General features: G+C 50.5%; 1 protein-coding gene across 5 annotated transcripts in view; it reads right to left on the bottom strand.

Annotated features, from left to right (window-relative positions):
* Window positions 1–22,764, bottom strand: part of LOC144817653 (uncharacterized) — a 435,131-nt gene that overhangs the window by 387,750 nt on the left and 24,617 nt on the right. For 4 of the 5 annotated variants that reach the window (XM_078674375.1, XM_078674373.1, XM_078674378.1 and 1 more), the window contains exon 3: window positions 13,906–14,030. Coding sequence is in view for 2 of the 5 variants with exons in the window: in XM_078674373.1 (XP_078530499.1) it covers window positions 13,906–13,942 (37 nt within the window). In the remaining 3 variants the exon portion in view is untranslated. Of the gene's footprint in view, window positions 1–13,905; window positions 14,031–22,764 lie in introns of those variants that run through there. The other variant, XM_078674377.1, reaches the window with a different exon arrangement.

Below are 22,764 nucleotides of genomic sequence, written 5' to 3'. Positions count from 1 at the left end.
TTGGCGTTATTCTGAACAGCGGGAGCCCACCCCGTGTTATCGTTGGGTAGCGGGAGCCCACCCCGCACAGAGGAATCACCGAAGTTCACCGCCGCGGGCCCGGGAGTCCCAGAGCACCGCGCGGGCTCCCCTGCTGACGTCAGAGGGGAGCCGCGCTAGGATTGGTGCTGGGAGTTGCCTGGCAACAGCGAGGCGGGCTCCAAAGGAGGGGAGTTCCGGAGTCCCGGGGTTGGAGCCTCGAGGGCTCCAGGGGCCGCCGCAGAGACCGGGAGAGCAGGCGACACCGTGCAGAGAAGCCGCCAGTGAGTGGGGCTCCCGTGGTGTGAGGGAGCCCAACGAGTTGCCGCCGTGTCCCGGCAGGTGACTCCATTCCGTGCAGAAGGACCCAAGGGAAGTGAGAAGCCTGGTTCAAGGCAGGAGCCTTCCCCCGCCTCGTGTGAAGCCGCCGGCGAGGGGAACAGTACAGCGGCGGGAGTCAGGTAAGCTTGTGCCTGGTCGTCGGCGGCGCTGACCGCCTGAGTCCCGGAGACCAGAGGACGCGCCCTTATCCCCCCCCCCCCCCCCCAGAGAGGAGTGCCCCCAGAGCAGCTCCGGTGAGTAGGGGGAGGGGCTCTTTGGACACACTGCAGGGGCCGGGAGGAGAGCGGTATTGGTGTCTGGAGTGGCACCAAATGTGCCAGTCTTGGACTATTCACACAGTGGCTCCGCAGTTGTGAACCGCTGCACCGTTTGGGACATTGTTAATTTGAGAGCCCCAGAAGAGGGGCTCCCACGCTCAAAGTTGACCAGGGCTGACATCACTTTACTCAACTGCCAACCTGGGCAGTTGCAACAGTTGGAGCATTTTTGTTTAGAGTCCCAGAAGAGGGGCTCCCTAGGCGCAGTGGCGCCAGAGACTAATCTGCAGCGAAGTGGGCAATGATGTTAGGTGTTACTATGGGTGCGCTACCAGGCTGATGCTTGCCAAATGTGTTTTATGCCCCATATTAGTTACAGAATGTATTTTCTGCCTGCTGGAGAGGCCCTCCTGTCCGTATTTTATGCCCAGTTCGAATAGGGGTATGCAGAATGTACGTTAGGAAGGGAGATGATTATGATTTATGCCTTTTGGGACGATGCATTTACACTGATGATTTTGTGCAGGATAGGCATCTGTCGGTAATGCCATGATGTCTGCATAATGTGTTTATGCCTAATGCTTTTCCTAAAGGTTTGCATTGCTGATCCTGTGCCGCAGTAGGGTTTGGGTAGAGTGCATTCATGCGGATGTTCTGCACTATGTGTGTTCACGCCCCATGAGATGCTATAATCCTGCCTAATGCTTCTCCCCTAATGCTTACACTGCTGGTTTTATGCCTAATGTACTTCTACCTGATCTAATGTGGTTTACGCATCACGTTTCGAGGCCTAATGTTATGCGTGATGTGAATTATGCTCAGGAGGATGCTTAATGCATGTGATTTTGCCCAATGTCATGCAAAGATATTTTCATTCTATGCCGACTGCGAACGTGGTTTATGCTAATGAGGCATGCGTCATGTTATGCCCAAGGTGTTGCTCATGCTTTTATGCTAATGGTGATACCTCTATGTTCACAGGTTTCTGCCTACTTTGATTTATGCTAACGTGATGATGCTCAGTGCCGGTTCTTGCCGGTAGGTACTGGCTGTTACACAGTTATTGCTGATGGTCTTACGTTTATCCCTTGTGATGATTCTGGCAGCGGCCCAATTGGCCCTGCCTGTACAGAATCCCCAGTAAATTGCTACCCGGTGCCAGTTGGCACAATGTATATGTACCGGTGATGGTTCTACAATGTGTTTACCTAATACACAAGTCATTTTTATACAACCTGGTGTGGTCTCTTCTGTAGTGTGCCTAGTGTGTTGAGTGTGGGCTGCGTAGATGCTTTACACATTGCTCCGGAGTTTAGCCTACCCGCTCCACGCCAAGCTACCCCGTTTCTAACAGAGTCTCTGTGGATTCAATAAAAACTCAATTTAAAAGTAGACTCGGCAGCAATCTTTCTCGTCATCATTGCATTATGGGTGCAGAACCTTTGTTATGAACCCCAATATAGGCCTAGGTAGCTGCTGGACCTTTCACCTGCATTTGTCCTATCTTTCTCTACTTAACGGCTCCGACACTGACCTTTTACCTAGGTTTGTACCAAATAAACGCTGTGTGGCTTTCTTCAAAAGCTAGCCTCATTTATTATGCATGAGGATTCTTAGTATCATATTAATCCCCTGCCTAGGACATGCCTGCAGTTTTACCATCTTCTGTAAAATAACTATGTACAAAAGTCATCACTATTGTCATCCTTAGATGACAGACACAGAGTACCATTGCACATCTAGGTAGAACCCCTGAGGGCCCCTTTTTGAGTATAAAAGATCCACCTCTTTACTGAGTAACCAGAGGAGAAGCTTCCACGCTGACACAAGACGCTGATATTCCCTCATGCAGAAACTCCAGCACGCAGTGATCTGACATCCCTTGTGGGGTGTCCAACTTGAGACCAAGACGAGGTCCTTCGTTCTCTCCCATCAGGTAATGGGGTTGGTTCTTTCCTAGGAGATTCTTGGCTTTACACCTACATACATGCTGGGGACATTTAGGTGCACTTAGATAGGGTTAGCATCTTAGGAGGACGCATGATTGCTGCCATGAATCTATATGCCTGCTTATATTCACTGTTTTACCACCTGTAAGGAAGTGGGTTTCTGTTGCAGTAACCCCCCACACTTTTTGCCGGATACCTAATGCACTTTTTTTTTGTGTGCCGTGGGCTCCTGCCAATCAGGTACCCAGTGCCTGTGTTCCTTCCCTAAAAACTGTACTAGAGCCTAAACCCAATTGGCATCTCTGGCCACAGGTCAGCCCCTGGTAAATGGTACCCTAGGTACCCAGGGAACTGCGACCAGAGAAGACCCCTAAGGGCTGCAGCACTTATTGTGTCACCCTTGGAGGCCCTGTGCCCTGATGCACACACACTCCCTTTGTAGACTGAATGTCCTGGTGCAGAACTAAACAAAGAGTCAACATGGCACACATCCCTGTATGCCATGCCCACAAGACCCACTGCCCTGGCATACCTCGGTCACCCCTCTAGCTGGGTGCCCTATGCCAGTGGTGAGGGCACAGGTGCATGAGCCCTGTGCCCCTACAGTACACAGTGCCATTCCTGGGCACTGTAAGTGCAGTGCTGCCATTAAAAGTATATGGTGCTGGGAGGTTGTCATTACGAACTCCACAGCACCATAATGGCTACACTGAAGGCGGACAAGTTTGATATCAAACTTCTCAGCACATTTGCCAGTGTGGGATTTAGTGTAAAATGCACTACAGAGGGCATCTTAGAGATAACCTACAATCCACGACTTGTCTGAGAGGCTGCCTAGGCTGCCACACAGCAGACATGTTGCTGGACCCATGGGTGGAGAGTCCCCGCTCTCCTGGGCCTGCAACAATGCACATCCTGGGACAAGGTGCCAAGCCTCCTCCCCCAGGATGGGCAGGGGAAGCTTCAAAGGCATACCGCCTCTGAGAGCTTCTCCAGACCACTTGCTGTACTTACCCCCACCAGTCTGACCCCCACTGTGGTGTGAAGGTTAGCGGGAAACCCTACATCAGGGAAGGGGGTGTGCCAGCCTGTGCCAACTCCACCCCTCAGTTTGGCGAGGCGAGGTGATAGGCCCCTGCCCCCCTCCCACAGGAGAGGAGCAGGCTAGGGGGGTGTACTCACCCCAGGACAGGGACCCATTGGTCCCTGCCTTTGCCCTACCTGTAACGCCCCTAAATTTACTATTTAGGGGCACCCTGGACCTTCCTTCCTTAGATTCCGATTGCAACAAGAAGAAGAACAAGAAACAAGACCACCTGCTGTGCAGCTGCTAACAAAAGGACGACGCCCACTGACTTGGCCCCAGAACCTTACAGGCCTGTTGATCCTTGAACCAGCTCCTGCTAAATTCCGGCGTCTCCTGCGGACAGGAACCTCGAAAACCCCAGAGGACCAGCCTGCCTTGAACCTTCCAAAAGACTGGGACTTCCACGAGCAGTTCTGCTCCAACAGCAATACCCCTGGTGCCAGCAACTTTGCCCGAAGGCGTCAAGGCGCAGATGATGGAAAATAGCCAGGCACATATATAGAAGTATAGGGTATAGAAGCCTAGGAATAGGCTTCAGTAAAGAGCAGAGTTTTAAGGCCCTTTCGGAAGAGGACAAGAGATTCTTGGTCCCTGAGATCCAAAGGGAGCTCGTTCCAAAGTCTGGGAGCGAGGGAGAAGACCATGAGGACGTCCACCCAGCGACTGGGACCCGAAGTCCAGTGCCCAAATACCCTCCTCGACGACCCAGACGACACCTGCAGCCTCAGAACCAGGGACCCCTCCAACCGCGACCAGCTGAGGGTAAGATTTCCCGACACCAAAAGACACCCCTTCACCCGTAACCCTGCGGCTCCCTGTGCCTTCCTTTGGGGTACCAACCTCTTCTCCAAGATCCCAACTTACCTCTCGAAGTGGTGGCCGCACCTGAAGAATCTCCGTCCCCGAGCCTGCAGCCTTTGTTCGCTTTTTAACTTTCCCATTGGATAACAGAGCGCCCGACGGCTCAAAAGCACCCTGCACCCAGCCGCCCGAGTGCTGCTGGAGGTGCAATCTCTACACTACTTTCCTTCCCCACTTGCCCTGAGTAAGTGACCAGGAGCCCAGCTCCCACAGCCGCGTGGCCTGCTTGCTTGCAGCCACCAACCGAAGGCCCCCTACCCTTTATTGGATTGCATTGGGCCTACTCTCTCTGCACCCAGCTGCCCCTATGCCACTGAGGGGTCGATTTTTGCAAACTACAAATATTCCTTAAAAATCGTATCAACTACTAAAACGTAATTACTTACCTGTCTTAGGTAGAGATCTCAGTGCTGGACTTAGGAGCTCAGTACTGGATTACAAGAGTAACGAGAACGTACTTTACCTATGACTTTAATTTCCTCCCATAGGATAACATTGCTTGGTTTTCACTGAACAATTTTAAGAGTCAACTTAAATACCTAAAGTCACTCCTATTGAGAACAGCAGATTTTGATACCTGTTGGTTCTAACATAAAACAACTATATCTTTTGATACAAAACAATTGGCCTAGAGTTCAGCTCTTGAGTGTGTGAGAACATTTACTGACTGGGTGTGTACAACAAATGCCTTACACTGTCCTCTGGTACTGCCTTACTGCTCGACCAAGCTACCACTGTAGAGAGTAAGGTTCTATCTAACTTTAGCCTCTGCCAAACCTCAGGGGACTGTGGACTCTGTGCACACTGGACCGTACTTTGGTGCAGTATATACAGAGCCACTTTCTTACAGCACCATATTAGAATTCTACCATTTATTTACTCGGTTGGTGCTTGTAATCTTATATATCGGTTTCTGTCTGTCTAATGACTGTTGCAGCAAACATGTTTTATACTAGAACGACGCTGGTTCAATAAATGCTATTGAAAATGTCCCCATCGTTTATTCTGTGTACCTCTCTGAGACCCAGTGAGCACGAGTGACTGAGCAAAAAGTACTCTACTGTTTCCACGATCCCTGAAGGATTAAGGGTTGCCATGTTCGATAGTTTCCAGAAACCTTTCGCTCCTTGGTAAGTTTAGGGGGCTTATGGTGGCACTGTGATCTAGCTGGTCTAAAGGCGAACATATCCTTTGAGGTTGTCCGGAATCAGTCTGGACACCAATCCCTTAGTTTAGGTTGACTAAAATGCGCAGATCCTGTATAGATTTGTAGGAACTACACAGCAGAATACTGACAAATTGTTTGCCAATGCGGATAGATCCCCAGGCAGAACATTTTACCACTTGGGGTGAAGTTTTCGCTGCCTTTCAAACCAGGACTCATGCTGCCCTCTTAACAGAAAACATACCAGAAGTATTGGAACAAATACAGAAGGAGTACGTGGCAGATCCTGCCATGGATTTAGGGATGAAATTGATGGGCAGTTGTGCCCAGGTATCCACAATTAAGTAAGGGAACATAAAAGGGGAGGCAGCTGCGGTGGCTATACAACAGGAGCGAGAATTCCCTAAAATTATGAAAGATACACGTGCTTCACTGGGCAGAGATAATTTGGGAGCTAGACCGTTGAAACCAAGATTAATGGGTAATCCTGAAAAGCCAGCACATGATTCTTTTACAAAGAAATGTGATAATCAAAAAATAATAAGCAGGATGGGGGCGTGGCCTGGACCACTATCATGACATCAAGGCAGCCGCATAGTTGCAGAGCTCCGTCTTGGTCTGGAAGATAATCCTGTTGGGAACCGAGAAGGGTGTCCTCGAGGTCCTGTACTTGGAAGGCAAGGGGATGGGCTAGTCCCTACGGTCAGGTGAACCTGGGGCCGAGGCTTGAGGGCGCGGCCGGTTCAGCACTAGCAATAGTGCAACTACTGGAACGGGACTGCGGAAGGCTAGCCGGCGCTGCTGCTAAAAAACGAGAAACTGTAGCAAAGGCAGACCTACTGCGGTGAGAGCGGTGGTCCGGCAGGGCCTTCGCAATACGGAAAGGAGAAAGGCGGCCCGGACTGGAGCGGCAGCAGGAAGTTATCGGCTGAGGTCCGCTCTCCCTGTGGGCCTCCGATGGCAGTTGAAGGGAAGGCCGAGGCAGAGGTCGGGCTAGTCTCGTCCTGGATTGGAGTAGCAGCCAAGCTTCTGCATTATAGGGACAGGGATGCTATACTACAGCAGTCCAGATCACACGGCCCCTACACGATGGGCAACAATAAAGTGTCAATGTACCCTGACTTTACCACCAAAGTGCAGGCACAGAGAGCCTCCTTCATAGCGGCTAAGAAAGATCTGTGGGGCTGCTGTACTCATTACTGTTTCCAGCAAAGCTCCGGATTCTGCTAGATGGCACCACATATTTCTGCAACACGCCAGAAGAAGCCTGGACATGGCTAGAGGCCTATGGAAAGGGAGCGCCCCTGCCCAGATCGCAGTCGGGCTTGAAGGGGGAGAAACGTAGTGCTGGGATTCGGCAACACATTCCCCCAAAAATATCAAGAGTGTAGCAGAGGCCCGCTGTTTCCCAAACACAGCAAGATCGAGAAGCTGCACTAGAGGCAGTGGTATGGCCAATGTCGCCAAGAGGCCAGGACCAGAATAAAGGCATGTCTTCGGAACAAGGAGCCATATGTCTAACTCAGAGGATAACTCGGAAAATGATAGGGAGCTGCCGAAACTGACCCCACTCATGGCTGATGATATTGTGTAAAGATAGGGGATCAGAGTTGGTCTTCGACCATTAACTGGGAAGCTGGGTTATATGGATGATGCTGATACCTGGGGAAGGGGATGCCCTTCAGCGTCACAAATGGGACCCGACAACAGCTTTGCCAATACTAATGGTGAGAGGAGTTGGCCTAACGGCTTGGGCGGGCGTCCTCGAATCTGGGTTCTCGGCAACGACGCTGAACATCCTGTGATTCTGGGCAAATCACTTAATCTCCCTGTGCCTAACGAAAAAGAATATGCCCTCATGTAATGCAACTGGTGCTATGTAAAGCGCTCTGATACCTGATTTGCACACTCCGACCCCCCCCTCTTGCACACTCCGACCCCCCCTCTTGCACACTCCGATCCCCCCTCCTGAACACTCTGACCCCCCCTCCTGACACTCCGACCCCCCCTCCTGCACACTCCGACCCCCCCTCCTGCACACTCCGACCCCCCCTCCTGCACACTCCGACCCCCCCTCCTGCACACTCCGACCCCCCCTCCTGCACACTCCGATCCCCCCTCCTGAACACTCTGACCCCCCCTCCTGACACTCCGACCCCCCCTCCTGCACACTCCGACCCCCCCTCCTGCACACTCCGACCCCCCCTCCTGCACACTCCGACCCCCCCTCCTGCACACTCCGACCCCCCCTTCCTGCACACTCCGACCCCCCCTTCCTGCACACTCCGAGCCCCCCCCCCCCTGCACACTCCGAGCCCCCCCCCTGCACACTCCGAGTCCCCACCCTCCTGCACACTCCGACCCCCCCCCTCCTGCACACTCGGTCCTTCTCTTACCAGAGCTCACACTGCATTACTGCGGTCGCCTTCTCACAGCACTTTCTAGCCTAGGACAAGAAGACTTCTGAGAACTCAAACACGGCTCTAGTGACCGTCCTGCTCCACTCAGAAGCGGTCGCTCCCCTCACCTCCCCTCTTGGTGGTATCGTATGCTGATTTGTGCAATTGCAATTATTATTTGAATTACAAGCTGTGCAGCGCTCGATAACGCTTCTTGCCTTGCATTCCATAACGCTAGCGCTTTCATTGTGGTGCGCTTCGACATTTGATTGTTTGTAGCGCTTTGTGGTGTTGATTAAGGCAGCGCTCTACAACTGCAGCCGTGAAAGAATATTTCCCCCCATAGCGCTTCCTTATTCATTGAGCTCTTGTTGTTGGAGCATTTGTTGACATTACAGCCATTTTGTTGTGATTCCTTGGCCCGTCCCAGACCCTCCCTGCACCTAGATCCCGCCTCCCAGCTGCCCCACCCACGCTCCGCCCCCTCCACTATCTATTTATGACAGATGTCCCAACGCGCAGCGTCCACGTGCAGCGGCCGCGCCGAAGGTGCGCCAAAGGTAAGCCCGTCTACGCCCGTCGGCACCTGGACCGCGCCCAGCACCAGACCCCTGGTCCCCGCATCACCCATCCCTCCCGCATTACATACGACGCCTCCACCCTCTTAGCACTTAACCCCGGCCGACTCCCTAACTGCGCCCAAGCAGCACCAGGACTCACCCACGGACCCTTCAGCTGCCACTCCTGCAAATTCACCTGCATCAAGACCCACACCAAACCAACAAACACCAAACAGAGATCCAACACCAACCACCTTAAATGCATCCTTCTCAACACCCGCTCGGTTCACAAACACGCCAGTGACCTTTGGAATCTACTTGACACCATTTCTCCGGACATCGCCTTCCTAACAGAAACCTGGATGAATGACTCTTCAGCTCCAGACATCTCCATAGCCATCCCGGACGGCTCCAAGATCATCCGTAAGGACCGGACCATTCAAACAGGAGGCGGCATCGCCATCGTCCACAAGAACACCATCCGCGTCTCAACCAGCTCTGAAGACAATCTCGCTATCGCCGAACACCTTCACTTCCAGATCCACACCGACCCCAAGACCACACTCCGAGGCACCCTCCTCTACAGGCCACCAGGACCCCGTACAAAATTCAGCGAAGACATCACTGACTTCATCACCCCACACGCCCTCCCCTCGGAAGAATACATTCTACTGGGAGACCTCAATTTCCATCTGGAAAAGAGCAACGACAGTAACACCACCACCCTTCTGGACAATCTCGACAATCTCGGACTCAAACAACTTGTTAACACCCCCACACACTATGCAGGACACACACTCGACCCGATCTTCTCTTCCAGCAAGCATATCTACTTCACTCACACCACACCCTCCACTGGACGGACCACAGTTGCATCCACTTCATTTACAATAAGACCACGATCCACAACCTCCCTCAACCAACTCTGCGAAGAAATTGGAACAAAATCACCAGCGACCAGATCTCCACATCGCTTCTTCAAAAAAACCCTGCCTATTCAACGAACCCTAACCAAGCCGCCATCAACCTCACACAATGGTTAACCCAAACCGCCGACAAACTAGCACCCCTGAAAAAACATCAAATCAAGCAAGGAAGCAAGAACGCCCCCTGGTTCAACGATGACCTTAAGAAATCCAAGAAACTCTGTCGTTCCCTTGAGAAAACTTGGAAAAAAGACCCAAACACTATCACCCTAGCCGCCTTCAAAAACGCCACCCGCAAACACCACCAACTAATCCGGACAGCCAAGAAATCAGCACTCAAAGACCGACTAGACAACAACGCCCACAACAGCAAGGAACTTTTCAACATCATCAAAGAATTCACCAACCCCACCGCCAGCTCAAACGACATCACCCCCTCTCAAGTCCTCTGCGACTCCCTCGCCTCATTCTTCCATGACAAAATCGCCGACATTCATAACAGCTTTGACAACCAACCCGTAAACCAGTCCACCCCACTCACCTCCGAACCTGTACCTCCTCCGAATAACCTTTTCGACTGGAACCCAATCACCACAGAAGACACCATTCGCCTGATGAACTCCATCCACTCAGGATCCCCTACAGACGCATGCCCCCATCACATCTTCAACAAAGCAGACTCCATTATCGCACCCCATCTCCGAGACGTCATCAACTGCTCCCTCAACTCCGCCACATTCCCAGAAAGCTGGAAACACGCCGAACTCAGCGCCCTTCTGAAGAAACCCACAGCTGACCCCACTGAACTCAAAAACTACCGCCCCATCTCGCTCCTCCCATTCCCTGCCAAAGTCATTGAGAAAGCCATCAACAATCAGCTCGCCGCCTTCCTCGAAACCAACAAATCACTCGACTCCTCACAGTCTGGCTTCCGAGCCAAACACAGCACCGAGACCGCCCTCATCGCAGCAACAGACGACATTCGAACACTACTGGACAACGGAGACACAGTCGCCCTCATCCTCCTGGACATCTCCGCAGCCTTCGACACAGTCTGCCATAGCACCCTGATACAACGCCTCAGAAACATCGGAATTCAAGGAAAAGCATTGGACTGGATCATCTCGTTCCTCGCTGGAAGAACTCAGAGAGTCCGCCTCCCCCCTTTTAAGTCAGAGGCCATCGAAGTCATCTGCGGCGTCCCGCAAGGATCATCACTCAGTCCCACCCTCTTCAACGTCTACATGAGCCCCCTCGCAACCATCGCACGTCAACACAACCTCAACATCATCTCCTACGCTGATGACACTCAGCTGATCCTCTCACTCACCAAAGACCCAACCACCGCCAAAACCAACCTACATGAAGGGATGAAAGAAGTAGCCGAGTGGATGAAGCACAGCCGTCTGAGACTGAACTCGGACAAAACGGAAGTCCTCATCTTAGGTGCATCCCCTTCCACCTGGGACGACTCTTGGTGGCCAACGTCCCTAGGAAAAGCCCCCATACCGACGGACCACGCACGGAACCTGGGCATCATCCCGGACTCCTCACTCTCGATGACCAGACAAGTCAACGCCGTCTCATCATCATTCTTCAACATCCTACGCATGCTCAAAAAAACATTTCGCTGGATCCCCACCGAAACAAGAAAAACGGTCACCCACGCACTGGTTACAAGCCGTCTTGACTACGGAAACACCCTTTACGCCGGTACCACCGCAAAACTGCAGAAAAAACTCCAACGCATCCAAAATGCCTCAGCCAGACTCATACTAGACATCCCCCGCACAGACCACATTTCCGTTCACCTGAAAGACCTCCACTGGCTCCCCGTCAACAAGAGAATAACGTTCCGTCTCCTCACCCACGCACACAAAGCCCTATACGAACTTGGACCTGATTGTCTCAACACGCGCCTTTCCTTTTACACCCCCACCCGCCAGCTGCGCTCGTCCAACCAAGCCCTCGCCGCTGTTCCGCGCATCCACAAAGCCACCATGGGGGGGAAGATCCTTCTCCTACTTAGCGGCCAAAACCTGGAATTCCCTTCCCATCCACCTCCGCCTTACTCAAAACCACCTAGCCTTCAGAAAACAGCTTAAAACCTGGATATTCGATAAGTAAACCTCCCCCCCTTCCTCAAGCGCCTTGAGACCCTCTGGGTATGTAGTGCGCTATATAAATTCTGACTTGACTTGACTTGACTACAGCCGAACAATGGCCATAGGGCCAGGATTGATTAAAGAGCTTTCATCTGGTGCCAGCAGCGAACAAGAAGCTCTGGAGTAAATCTGCCCATCAGTGGCGGCGCCCCCTAGTTTTCACTCCGAGTCGATTTGAACTGTTCTTAATCATTTGCTGTTGGTAAAAGTCAGACTCGGCTTCAGGATATACAAGCATTTGCAATGCAACAGGTCTCGCAACTACGAGAGTTTGAGCTATTGGCATTCTAAATGACAATCGCTAAAAAACTCTCGCAAATGTGAGACCCATTACATTGCAAATACTTTTTGGGTAAAAGCGCCCATTCACGTTAATAGAGGTCACAACCCCTTTATTAAGACTATCCGGGTCTAAAGAATGGTTGGCGTCCGCCATTAAAGTAAAAGCACAGTATGGGGCGTTTTTACATAAAAAAGCATTACTTTATTAAGTTGACAAACAAATGCTTTTTTTGTAAAAGCGCCCCATACCGCTCTTTTACTTTAACAGCTGCCGCCGACCTTTCTTTAGACGGGGCTCGTCTGAAGAAAGGGACGTGGATTTTATTTACATGAAAGCGCTTCTAAAAACAAAAGGGAAAAAACATGCGGTTGCGTTCTGCGGGGCAAATAAAAACAAAGGTGCGGCCGCCACTGTGGTGTGCTATTAAAAAATAATAATAATAATAATAAAGTCTTAGTAGAGAGCACATTGGGAGGTTACAAGATGAGACAAGGCAGTACTAAGGAGGGAATAACTAGCCTATAGACCAATGAAAAGCCACAGTTTATAAAGGACAATGACACAAGCTAATGAAAATTATGGGCGGAGCATGAAGTCTACACCTGAATACAGCATGCCTCACAGAGTAGCACATGTTCTACCCAGGCTTGCCCTAAAAACTAACCAGCACAGGTCACCAAGAGCTGTGTAATATGTCGCGTTGGGTCACAGCTTCTGCAAGGACTGGAACAGAAGAAGCCTCGAGTATTAGACTTCCCTACTGGAGAGATATGACAGGCCCTGGGAGAGGAGGGAGAGATGTGACAGGCCCTGGGAGCGCAGGGAGAGAAGGGACAGGCCCTGGGAGCGCAGGGAGAGATGTGACCGGCCCAGGGAGAGGAGGGAGAGATGTGACAGGCCCTGGGAGAGGAGGGAGAGATGTGACAGGCCCCGGAAGAGGAGAGAGAGATGCGACAGGCCCTGGGAGAGGTGGAGAGATGCGACAGGCCCTGGGAGAGGTTGAAGAGATGTGACAGGCCCTGGGAGAGGTTGAAGAGATGTGACAGGCCCTGGGAGAGGATGAAGAGATGTGACAGGCCCTGGGAGAGGAGGAGAGAGGGGACAGGCCCTGGGAGAGGAGGGAGAGATGTGACCGGCCCTGGGAGAGGAGGAGAGAGGGGACAGGCCCTGGGAGAGGAGGGAGAGATGTGACCGGCCCTGGGAGAGGTGGAGAGATGTGACAGGGCCTGGGAGAGGATGAAGAGATGTGACAGGCCCTGGGAGAGGAGGAGAGAGGGGACAGGCCCTGGGAGAGGAGGGAGAGATGTGACCGGCCCTGGGAGAGGAGGGAGAGATGTGACAGGCCCTGGGAGAGGATGAAGAGATGTGACAGGCCCTGGGAGAGGAGGAGAGAGGGGACAGGCCCTGGGAGAGGGGGGGGAAGAGATGTGACTGCCCCAGGTAGAGGGGGGAGAGATGCGACAGGCCCAGTAAAAGTGGAGGGAGAGATGAAACAGTCCCAGGGAGAGGAGGCAGACGTGGGAGAGTGGACAGACTCAATAGCCATTGGAGGCACAATAGATCCAGAGAGAGGGAGTCCTGACGTGACAGACGCAGGGAACACAGACAGACATGGGGAGCCCAGGGAGAAGGGTCTTATCTACCAGCAACTCTAGGTTTCCACTGCTCAGACTTGCGTCCCTGCTTCGGGAGGGGGTTACCTATGGCCGCCCGCTGTCAATAATTCTGTAGTGAACCAGAAAGATTCTAAGCACAGCTGTTGGGGAGGCACTTGGTTGAATTTACAAAATGCACAGATCTATGCAAACACCAGCACTGCCAACCCGTTCCTCCACGACCACAACGCTGCCCACCCAAACACAACTCACATACGTTAGAAATAATCACACTAACCTTTAACCATCAGCTTGAAAGCTACGTCCAGGTTCATTATTTTCTTACAGGGCCGCTTTCGATTTTCTTTCAAAGGTTCGATGTTGTGGCAGAGAAGAGATAGCAGAGTCCAAAGTTACATGAACCTGCAATGACAAACATACGTGAATCCTAGCTGTGCACCCTCAACCACTATCAATAACTGCAGCCTGGACTATCGCACTCCACAAACAGCCCATTGACGCCATTAACAACAACCAAACACTCCACAAACAGCCCATTGACACCATTAACAACAGCCAAACAATCCACAAACAGCCCCTTGACACCATTAACAACAGCCAAACAATCCACAAAAAGCCCCTTGACACCATTAACAACAGCCAAAGACTCCACAAACAGCACATTAACACCATTAATAACAACAACCAAACACTCCACGAACAGACCATTGACAACATTAACAACCAAACAATCCGCAAACAGCCCATTGACACCATTAATAACAACCAAATACTCGACAAACAGCCCATCGACACCATTAATAACAACCAAACACTCCACGAACAGACCATTGACAACATTAATAACAACCAAACACTCCACAAACAGCCCATTGACACCATTGTTTGTGAGTATTGGACCCACGAGTGCATGATCCTGCCTCTTGTCCTCTTGTAACTGCGCTCATCGCGCTGATTCAGCTTTTAAAACATTACCTTGCCGCTTTTCTTAATTTGCTCAGTTTAACTTTTTTAAATTATAGCGCTGACTTTGTGGGAGTATTGACGCTACTTACAGGGTTAGGATTGCAGGGATGTGCCCTTAGCGTTGTGTTAGCGTTCGGCCCCAGCGGTCACCGGATGTGAGGCGGGGCCGCATTGCACCGGGGTTGACGCTCTAGCCTTTTGCTCGCCCGCCCTTATTAAACGTCATAATGTGTTGTGCGCGCAGCGGACGCGCGCAGCGGGCGCGCCGTCTACGCGCCGAAGGAGCGCCAAAGGAGGGCCAGTCTGTGCCCGTCCGGGCTCTGGCCGGGCACAGGGCCACGACTCCTGGCCGTTTTTCTGCCACTTTGGTCTCCTCTGCAGCACTTCGGTATACTTCGGCTGACCTTAGGGCCCTAAAGGTCCCCTCTTGTGAGGCGGCGCATTCCTGGGCGATCACTGATAGTCGGTTCCGATCATGCCCCTCCTGTAATTATCAACTCAATAGCCCTATTCCTCCGCCTACCCAATCCGGTAACGTTATCAAGAATATTCAGGCGGGCTTGATAAATGCCAGATCCCTGGTGTGCCACACGGCTGAGGTCTTTGACCTATTAGCCGATAATAACTTTGATCTACTCTTTGTCACTGAGACCTGGATGACTGACTCCTGCTCTCCGGTAGTTGAGTTAGCTATCCCTCGTGGTTTCAGAATTTGTAGAGCAGATCGTGGTGCAGATGTGGGAAGAGGGGGTGGGCTTGCCGTGATCTATCGGGATCACTGGACCCTCACCTGCGAACACCTGGATAAAATCAAAGAGGCTGAACGTCTCCATTTTTGTTTGGAGCTCAGTCCGCATTTCACCTTAGGTGGTACGCTTGTGTACCGACCGCCAGGCTATGTTGGAAACTTTATTGGATCTCTAGAGGAGGTCATCGTGCCAAGAGCTTTACGATTTCCTCATTTTCTATTGCTGGGGGATTTTAACATTCATGTGGATTCTGAGAATTCTACTGAGGCTACCCGTCTCAGTGAGACTTTTAGCATGGCTCATCTTTCTCAATGGGTTGATGCCCCCACCCATGTGGGAGGTCATGTTCTTGATTTAATATGTTCCAATTTTGACATCAGCTTGTCCCCCCCGATGCCTATGTCGTGGTCCGACCACTACTTGATTAAGTTTGCTTGGCAGATTAGTGAGGATTCGAGGAGAATTCCCTCTTTGGTACATCGCCCACGGATTAATTTGATGTCCCTATCTGAGTCCCTTACCGACACCCGTCCGACTCCAAAGATGGAGTTGGAAGCGACGGTTGACGCATTTAATTCTTGGATAGCGAACGGTGTCGCTACCTCCACTAATGCAGGGGGTGTTCGTCGGATGAGATCGAGACCCTCTCAACCATGGTTCACGCATGCTTTACGTGAACAGAAGCTGGTTTGCAAGAAACTAGAGCGAGCCTGGAGACATGCTTATCTACCAGCCGAAAAGAAATCATTACGTGCAGCCCAAAAGGATTATTACGCTGCGATTAAGGTAGCTAAAAGCAGCTACTATTCGGACAGAATCGAGAAGGCGGAAAACAACAGCAAAGAGATCTTCTCAATCGTCCAAAATTTTCTATCTCCATGTGCTGCCCAACCCAGGCTCCCTTCTTCCGCTCAATGGTGTGAAGAACTGTCTTGTTACTTCACTGATAAGATTACAAAAATTCAATTGGACTTAGAAGTGGCTCAAAAGTCCTTTACCACCCCACCTGCCCTTTTAGTATCGGATAGACAATGCTCAAAGGATCAGTTTGTTGCCTTCCTCCCGGTTGCGGAATCGGATATACGGCAAATCCTGGCAGCGTTAAAGTCCGGATCGCCCGCAGACCCCTGCCCAGCCAGGGTCTTGAGAGGGATAGTGGATACTATTAGTCAAGAGGTGACACATATTGTTAACCTCTCCCTTTCCAAGGCCTCGATTCCGAGAAGTTGGAAGGAGGCAAAGCTGCTCCCTTTGTTAAAAAAGGCAGGTTTAGATCCAGCGATGCCATCGAGCTATCGGCCCATATCACTGTTGCCAGCTTTGGCGAAGGTGTGTGAGAAGGTGGCTTTTAAACAGTTGGATGGCTTCATTGAGTCCTCCCACGCATTACATCCTGCCCAGTCAGGGTTAAGAGCGACCTATAGTACCGAGACAGCATTAGTTGAGGTCTCGGAGGCAGTTCGAGAGTGCTTGGACGGGGGTGGCAGAGCGGTCCTGATTTTATTGGACCTCTCTGCCGCCTTCGACACGGTGCCTCATGCCCTACTTATCGCTAGATTGCGAGCCGTTGGCATCTCTGGGCTGGCCCTTGACTGGCTGTCATCGTTTTTGAGCGATAGAACTCAGCAGGTCTGGATGCCCCCTTACTCTTCGGCCTCGAAGAGACTGTCAACTGGAGTTCCGCAGGGTTCTACATTAAGCCCTTTATTGTTTAACGTTTATATGACCCCCCTACTATATCTGGCGGAACAGCTGGGAGCCAAGATAACAGCTTACGCTGACGATACTCAGCTGTTATTCACCTGGCCTAAGGGTGCGTCTGACCCATCAGCAGTCCAACATTGTCTGTCGGAAGTATTCAGGTGGCTTGCACAAGTTCAACTTAAGTGCAACGAAGATAAGTCCGAGATTTTATTCTTCGGCGCCTTCCCTGACAACTTCACGGATCAGATTTGGCCCCCGGACCTGCCCTGTCCCAGTGCGACGGGAGGCCCAGCTAAGAACTTGGGGGTCTGGTTCAGTCAAGATTTGAAGTTTGCTGATCACATAAAAAAACTGACCGGTACCTGCTTTGGCACTCTGCGAGCCCTGAGGAAATTCTTCCCTCTTTTGCCCAGGGTAGCCAAGGAGGCTGTTCTTCGAGCCCTGATTTTATCTCGGCTCGATTATGCTAATGCCTTATTCTGTGGTCTACCCGCGTATTTGGTTCATCGGTTACAGGTGATTCAAAACGCTGCAGTACGCTTGCTCTTCTCTCTCCCTAGGAGGTCGAGTGTGCGGAGTCATCTACGAAGCTTGCACTGGCTACCTGTACCGCATCGAATCTTGTTTAAAATTCTTGTGTTGGCATTTAGAGCAGTCCATGGTCAGGGACCGTCGTATCTGCAGAAACGGTTCTCATTTTATACTCCCAACCGTGTCCTTCGATCGGCCAATCAATGCCTACTGGTCACTCCCAAATTTAAATATGCTCGGTTGGGAGGACAATCTATTTCAGTTAGGGCAGCCTCTGCTTGGAATGCTCTCCCCCTGTTCCTTAGAGCTGCGCCGACCATCACTGTTTTTAAGAAGGAACTTAAGACTCATCTGTTCAATGCCCCCCTCTAACAGCTTGTTCAGGCCCGGATCCCTCACTCTTGCTGTCCAATCACTCACCGCGCCAGGATACCCCGTGGTAATTGAGCGCGCTATAAAAGTTTTAATAAACATAAACATAAACATTAACAGCCAAACAATCCGCAAACAGCCCATTGACACTATTAACAGCCACAGACTCAACAAACAGCCCATTGACACCATTAACAACCAAACACTCCACGAACAACCATTAATAACAACAACCAAAACTCCACAAACAGCCCACTAACACCATTAACAACAACCAAACACTCCACAAACAGCCCATTGACACCATTAACAGCCAAACACTCCAGAAACAGCCCATTGACACCATTAACAACAACCAAATACTCCAAACAGCCCATTGACCTCATTAACAGCCAAACACTTCACAAACAGCTCATTGACACCATTAACAACAACAACCAAACACTCCAGAAACAGCCTACTGACACCATTAACTGCCAAACAACCACAAACAGCCCATTGACATATTTAACAACCAAACACTCCACAAACAGCCCATTGACACCATTAACAGCCAAACACTCAACAAACAGCCCATTTACACCATTAACAGCCAAACACTCCACAAACAGATCGTCGACACCATTAACAGCCAAACACTCCACAAACAGCCCATTGACGCTTTTAACAACCAAACACTCCACAAACAGCCCATTGACACAATTAACAGCCAAACACTCCACGAACAGCCCATTGACAACAACCAAATACTCCACAAACAGCCCATTGACACCATTAATAACAACAACCAAACACTCCACAAACAGCCCATTGACACCATTAACAGCCAAACACTCCACAAACAGCCCATTGACACCATTTACAACAGCCAAACACTCCACAAACAGCCCATTCACACCATTAACAACAACCAAACACTTTACAAACAGCCCATTGACACCATTAACAAGCAAACACTCCACAAACAGCCCATTGACACCATTAACAACAACCAAACACTTTACAAACAGCCCATTGACACCATTAATAACAACAACCAAACACTCCACAAACAGCCCATTGACACCATTAACAACAACCAAACACTTTACAAACAGCCCATTGACACCATTAACAACCAAACACTCCACAAACAGCCCATTGACACCATTAACAACCAAACACTCCAAAACAGCCCATTGACACCATTAACAACAACCAAACACTTTACAAACAGCCCATTGACACCATTAACAACCAAACACTCCACAAACAGCCCATTGACACCATTAACAACCAAACACTCCACAAACAGCCCACTGACACCGTTAACAACAACCAAACACTTTACAAACAGCCCATTGACACCATTAACAACCAAACACTCCACAAACAGCCCATTGACACCATTAACAACCAAACACTCCAAAACAGCCCATTGACACCATTAACAGCCAAACACTCCACAAACAGCCCATTGACACCATTCACAACAACCAAACACTTTACAAACAGCCCATTGACACCATTAACAACCAAACACTCCACAAACAGCCCATTGACACCATTAACAACAACCAAACACTCCACAAACAGCCCATTGACACCATTAACAACCAAACACTCCAAAACAGCCCATTGACACCATTAACAACCAAACACTCCACAAACAGCCCACTGACACCATTAACAACAACCAAACACTCCACAAACAGCCCATTGACACCATTAACAACCAAACACTCCAAAACAGCCCATTGACACCATTAACAGCCAAACACTCCACAAACAGCCCATTGACACCATTAATAGCAACAGCCAAAGATTGCAAAATCAGTGCCCCACTGACACCAATAATAACTACAGCCAAACACTCCCCAAACAGCGCCCCAATGACACTAATAACTACAGCCAGAGACTGCAGAAACTGCCCCTTCTGAACCCAATCAACCACCTCGGTCCTAACTGCAAACGTTCAGCCCCTTCAGCTCAATCCCCATACCTGTCTAAAAGGAAAATAAATATGTGAAACAGAAAATACCAGTTATATTTAGTTTATATAAAAATAATAAACAATACATATTGAAAGCAAGATGGAATTGATGAATTCAAGAAATCAAACTCAAAATGGCTCTCTTTCAATCCTCATTCAAGAAGTAGGCCAAGGACCTCTTCCAACCCACACTAATCCCAACACAGGGCGTCTCGTCAATATAGGAATGAATATGGAATCTTTTCCATCAGAGCTCTTCCCAACACAGGGCGTCTTGTGCATAACAAAACGGGTATCTCTTAACTCTCACTCGAACAGTGAGCACAGGATGTGTTTGAACCCTCGCTCACCCCAAACTGCAAGAGAATACATGACCTCGCACAGTTAGGGAGTGAAACTGGACCCCGGGTTGCAGAATTGTATCAACCAATGATACAAGGAGCCTTAGCAGCTTCAAAGCCTTACAGGAGGCGTCACAAGACAAAGCTGGCAAGACGACTGCCAACTGGTGGTATAAAATTCTTACACCTCTTGCAGCTGAGAAAGGGATGGCACTGCACACGTCTACAAAGGTTTTCTATATGATGGTTTGTTTAAGCTATCCGAGACAATCTAGGTTTGACCCACTCGCTCCGTTAGCAGTGCCCTGAACTGAGGTCCGCCCACTTCGATAGACTGTCGATAGAACATGGACCTGGATGCTTCCATATCTGATAGAACGATGCAGTCACTATATGCATCATAGGGGCTTGAGACTGCGAGGGCGACGGGCCACTTTGAAGGGTGGGCCTCGCGTCTGACGCTACGCGGGAGGCCTTGAGCTTTAAGGTGGTGAACACATAGGCAGACTTACACTACTACATTCAGTCAATTGTTCTAGATGGGTCTTGCACAACAGGACTGTCACTTCAGCCTTGAGCGGATTACGGATCACATATGTCCTGGTAATCCATGCACGCTCTGTCACTGCTTCACTCAGTGCAATACCATTGGGTGAAGCCAGGGTCTTACACCCTCCAATGCTCTTCACGGATGGGAGAAACATTTTGGAGAAGGTCATCCTGCATATGGGGCTCTGGAGCTCGCGGCCATCCTCGAGTGCACTGCCACTGCGTGGTTCAAAAGCTGCTCTGCTCCCTGGTTAATTTGGGGTCACCTGAGGCAAGCTTTCCCAGCTTGCTTAGGGTGACCAAGAATTAATAGTATTGAAACCTCCACTCACAGCTGCTAGCAGGTGCATCACACACTAACAAATTCCTTGGCATCTTGTTTCTACACGTCGAAGGCACTGCTGAACTGTGTTATCTGCTGTACGCCATTATTTTTGGGAAGTGCCCAATAGGTGAACTGCATGATTAGATACTCGTGGAGGGCGCAAAGGAGGTGGGGGTGGGATGCTCAATCTAGGCTACTGTTGCCTTGCTTCCCTGTCTACATGACTCCAGGGACTGAACCCTTCAAAAACAACTTAGTTAGCGGGTTGAGTCACACGTAGAAACAATCACTTTGCAATGAGGGTAGGATATTTAAAGATATCTTCCAATAGGTCCCCCACTCTTACACCCCCACCCCCACATCGCGATCTATTGTGAATGCCCAGACCTTCTTCTTGCAGCCAAAGCACAAAGTTTCACAAAACAGCAACTGGACGGGAATCCATCAAGCCCCTGCACCTGCTCCTCCTCTTTTGAGACAGAACCAGACCTACGATGAAGCTGTGATTTAGAATGGTCTTAAGTTGTAAATCTATACTGGGCGTTTCTGCGACCTTCATTCATTAAGGCAAAGAATAACTATATTTCGGTTGGCCTGCTGCACGTCTCCTGGGCCAACCAGAGGCTCTTCAAACGATGTTCAGAATCAGTCAAGCCACGGTTTGCAGACACCACCACATTTTTCCTTTCTCTACAAGCGGTTCTGTCTTGGCTTTGCCACTGCCTTGTCTTCCCATGTTCAGTGAATACTTGTGCGTCTTACCAGACCGTTTCACTCTAGGGTGGGCAGCCTTCCGTCTGGGGGGCGTAAAGTGTCTCCACCATGTGGGCCATTACTGGATCAATAAGGCTTAGTCCTCAAGCTAGAGCACTTCTCTAAATGTCCCCAGTTCTGCTCAAGCATACTTCAAACCCATTAATATTCATCAGGGAAAGTGTTAATTTACCATTTATTTGCCCAATCCAGAAAACATGTCTGCTGCTCCAGCTGCACCCCTCGCTGGTCATCTGTAGTAAACTTCATCAGGCCTCAGGCTGTGTATCGTGGGGCGTCCTTTCACAGTCTCACCTGTCCACTTTTGGAGTCTGCCCGTGTGGAGCACAACAAACATGGCGGATAGCAATTCCATCCAAATATTGGGCAAATGACGCCTGCTGTGTTGCGGCGCTCATTGGGGATCAGCCGCTCCATCCCCTCGCAGTGTCAGGGTGCCACCACCAGATGATTTCATCAGCTTCCTCTGGTGCATCTGAGCAGGGCACACAACGAGGCACAAATGCCTGATGGGTGGCATCCATAGAGAGTCAGCAAGTGGGCCACACAGGGTGTCAGGATCAGGAGCATCGTGTGGATAGAATGGTTAGGACCCTAGTACTCTAGTCTTAAAATTACAGTCCCACCACCACCACACATGCGCCATAACGGATTCATTGTCTTCAATGTAACACAGTCCTGCAGCGTTCTCTGCTTCCAAGCTCAGCACCAAGCATTCCAGAGCATCAAACGCCGCAGACTGATGCTCACACCCCCCTTCCCCACAGCCGCCAGCCCCTCTGCATACAGTGATACCTGCAGACTGCCCTCTCTCGCCTGCTCAGAGCCCCAGAGTCCCTCTGCATACAGTGAT

The sequence above is a fragment of the Lissotriton helveticus genome, chromosome 2_1 (assembly GCF_964261635.1).
Source record: "Lissotriton helveticus chromosome 2_1, aLisHel1.1, whole genome shotgun sequence".
NCBI lineage: Eukaryota > Metazoa > Chordata > Amphibia > Caudata > Salamandridae > Lissotriton > Lissotriton helveticus.
This window is presented reverse-complemented; position numbering and strand designations above follow the sequence as displayed.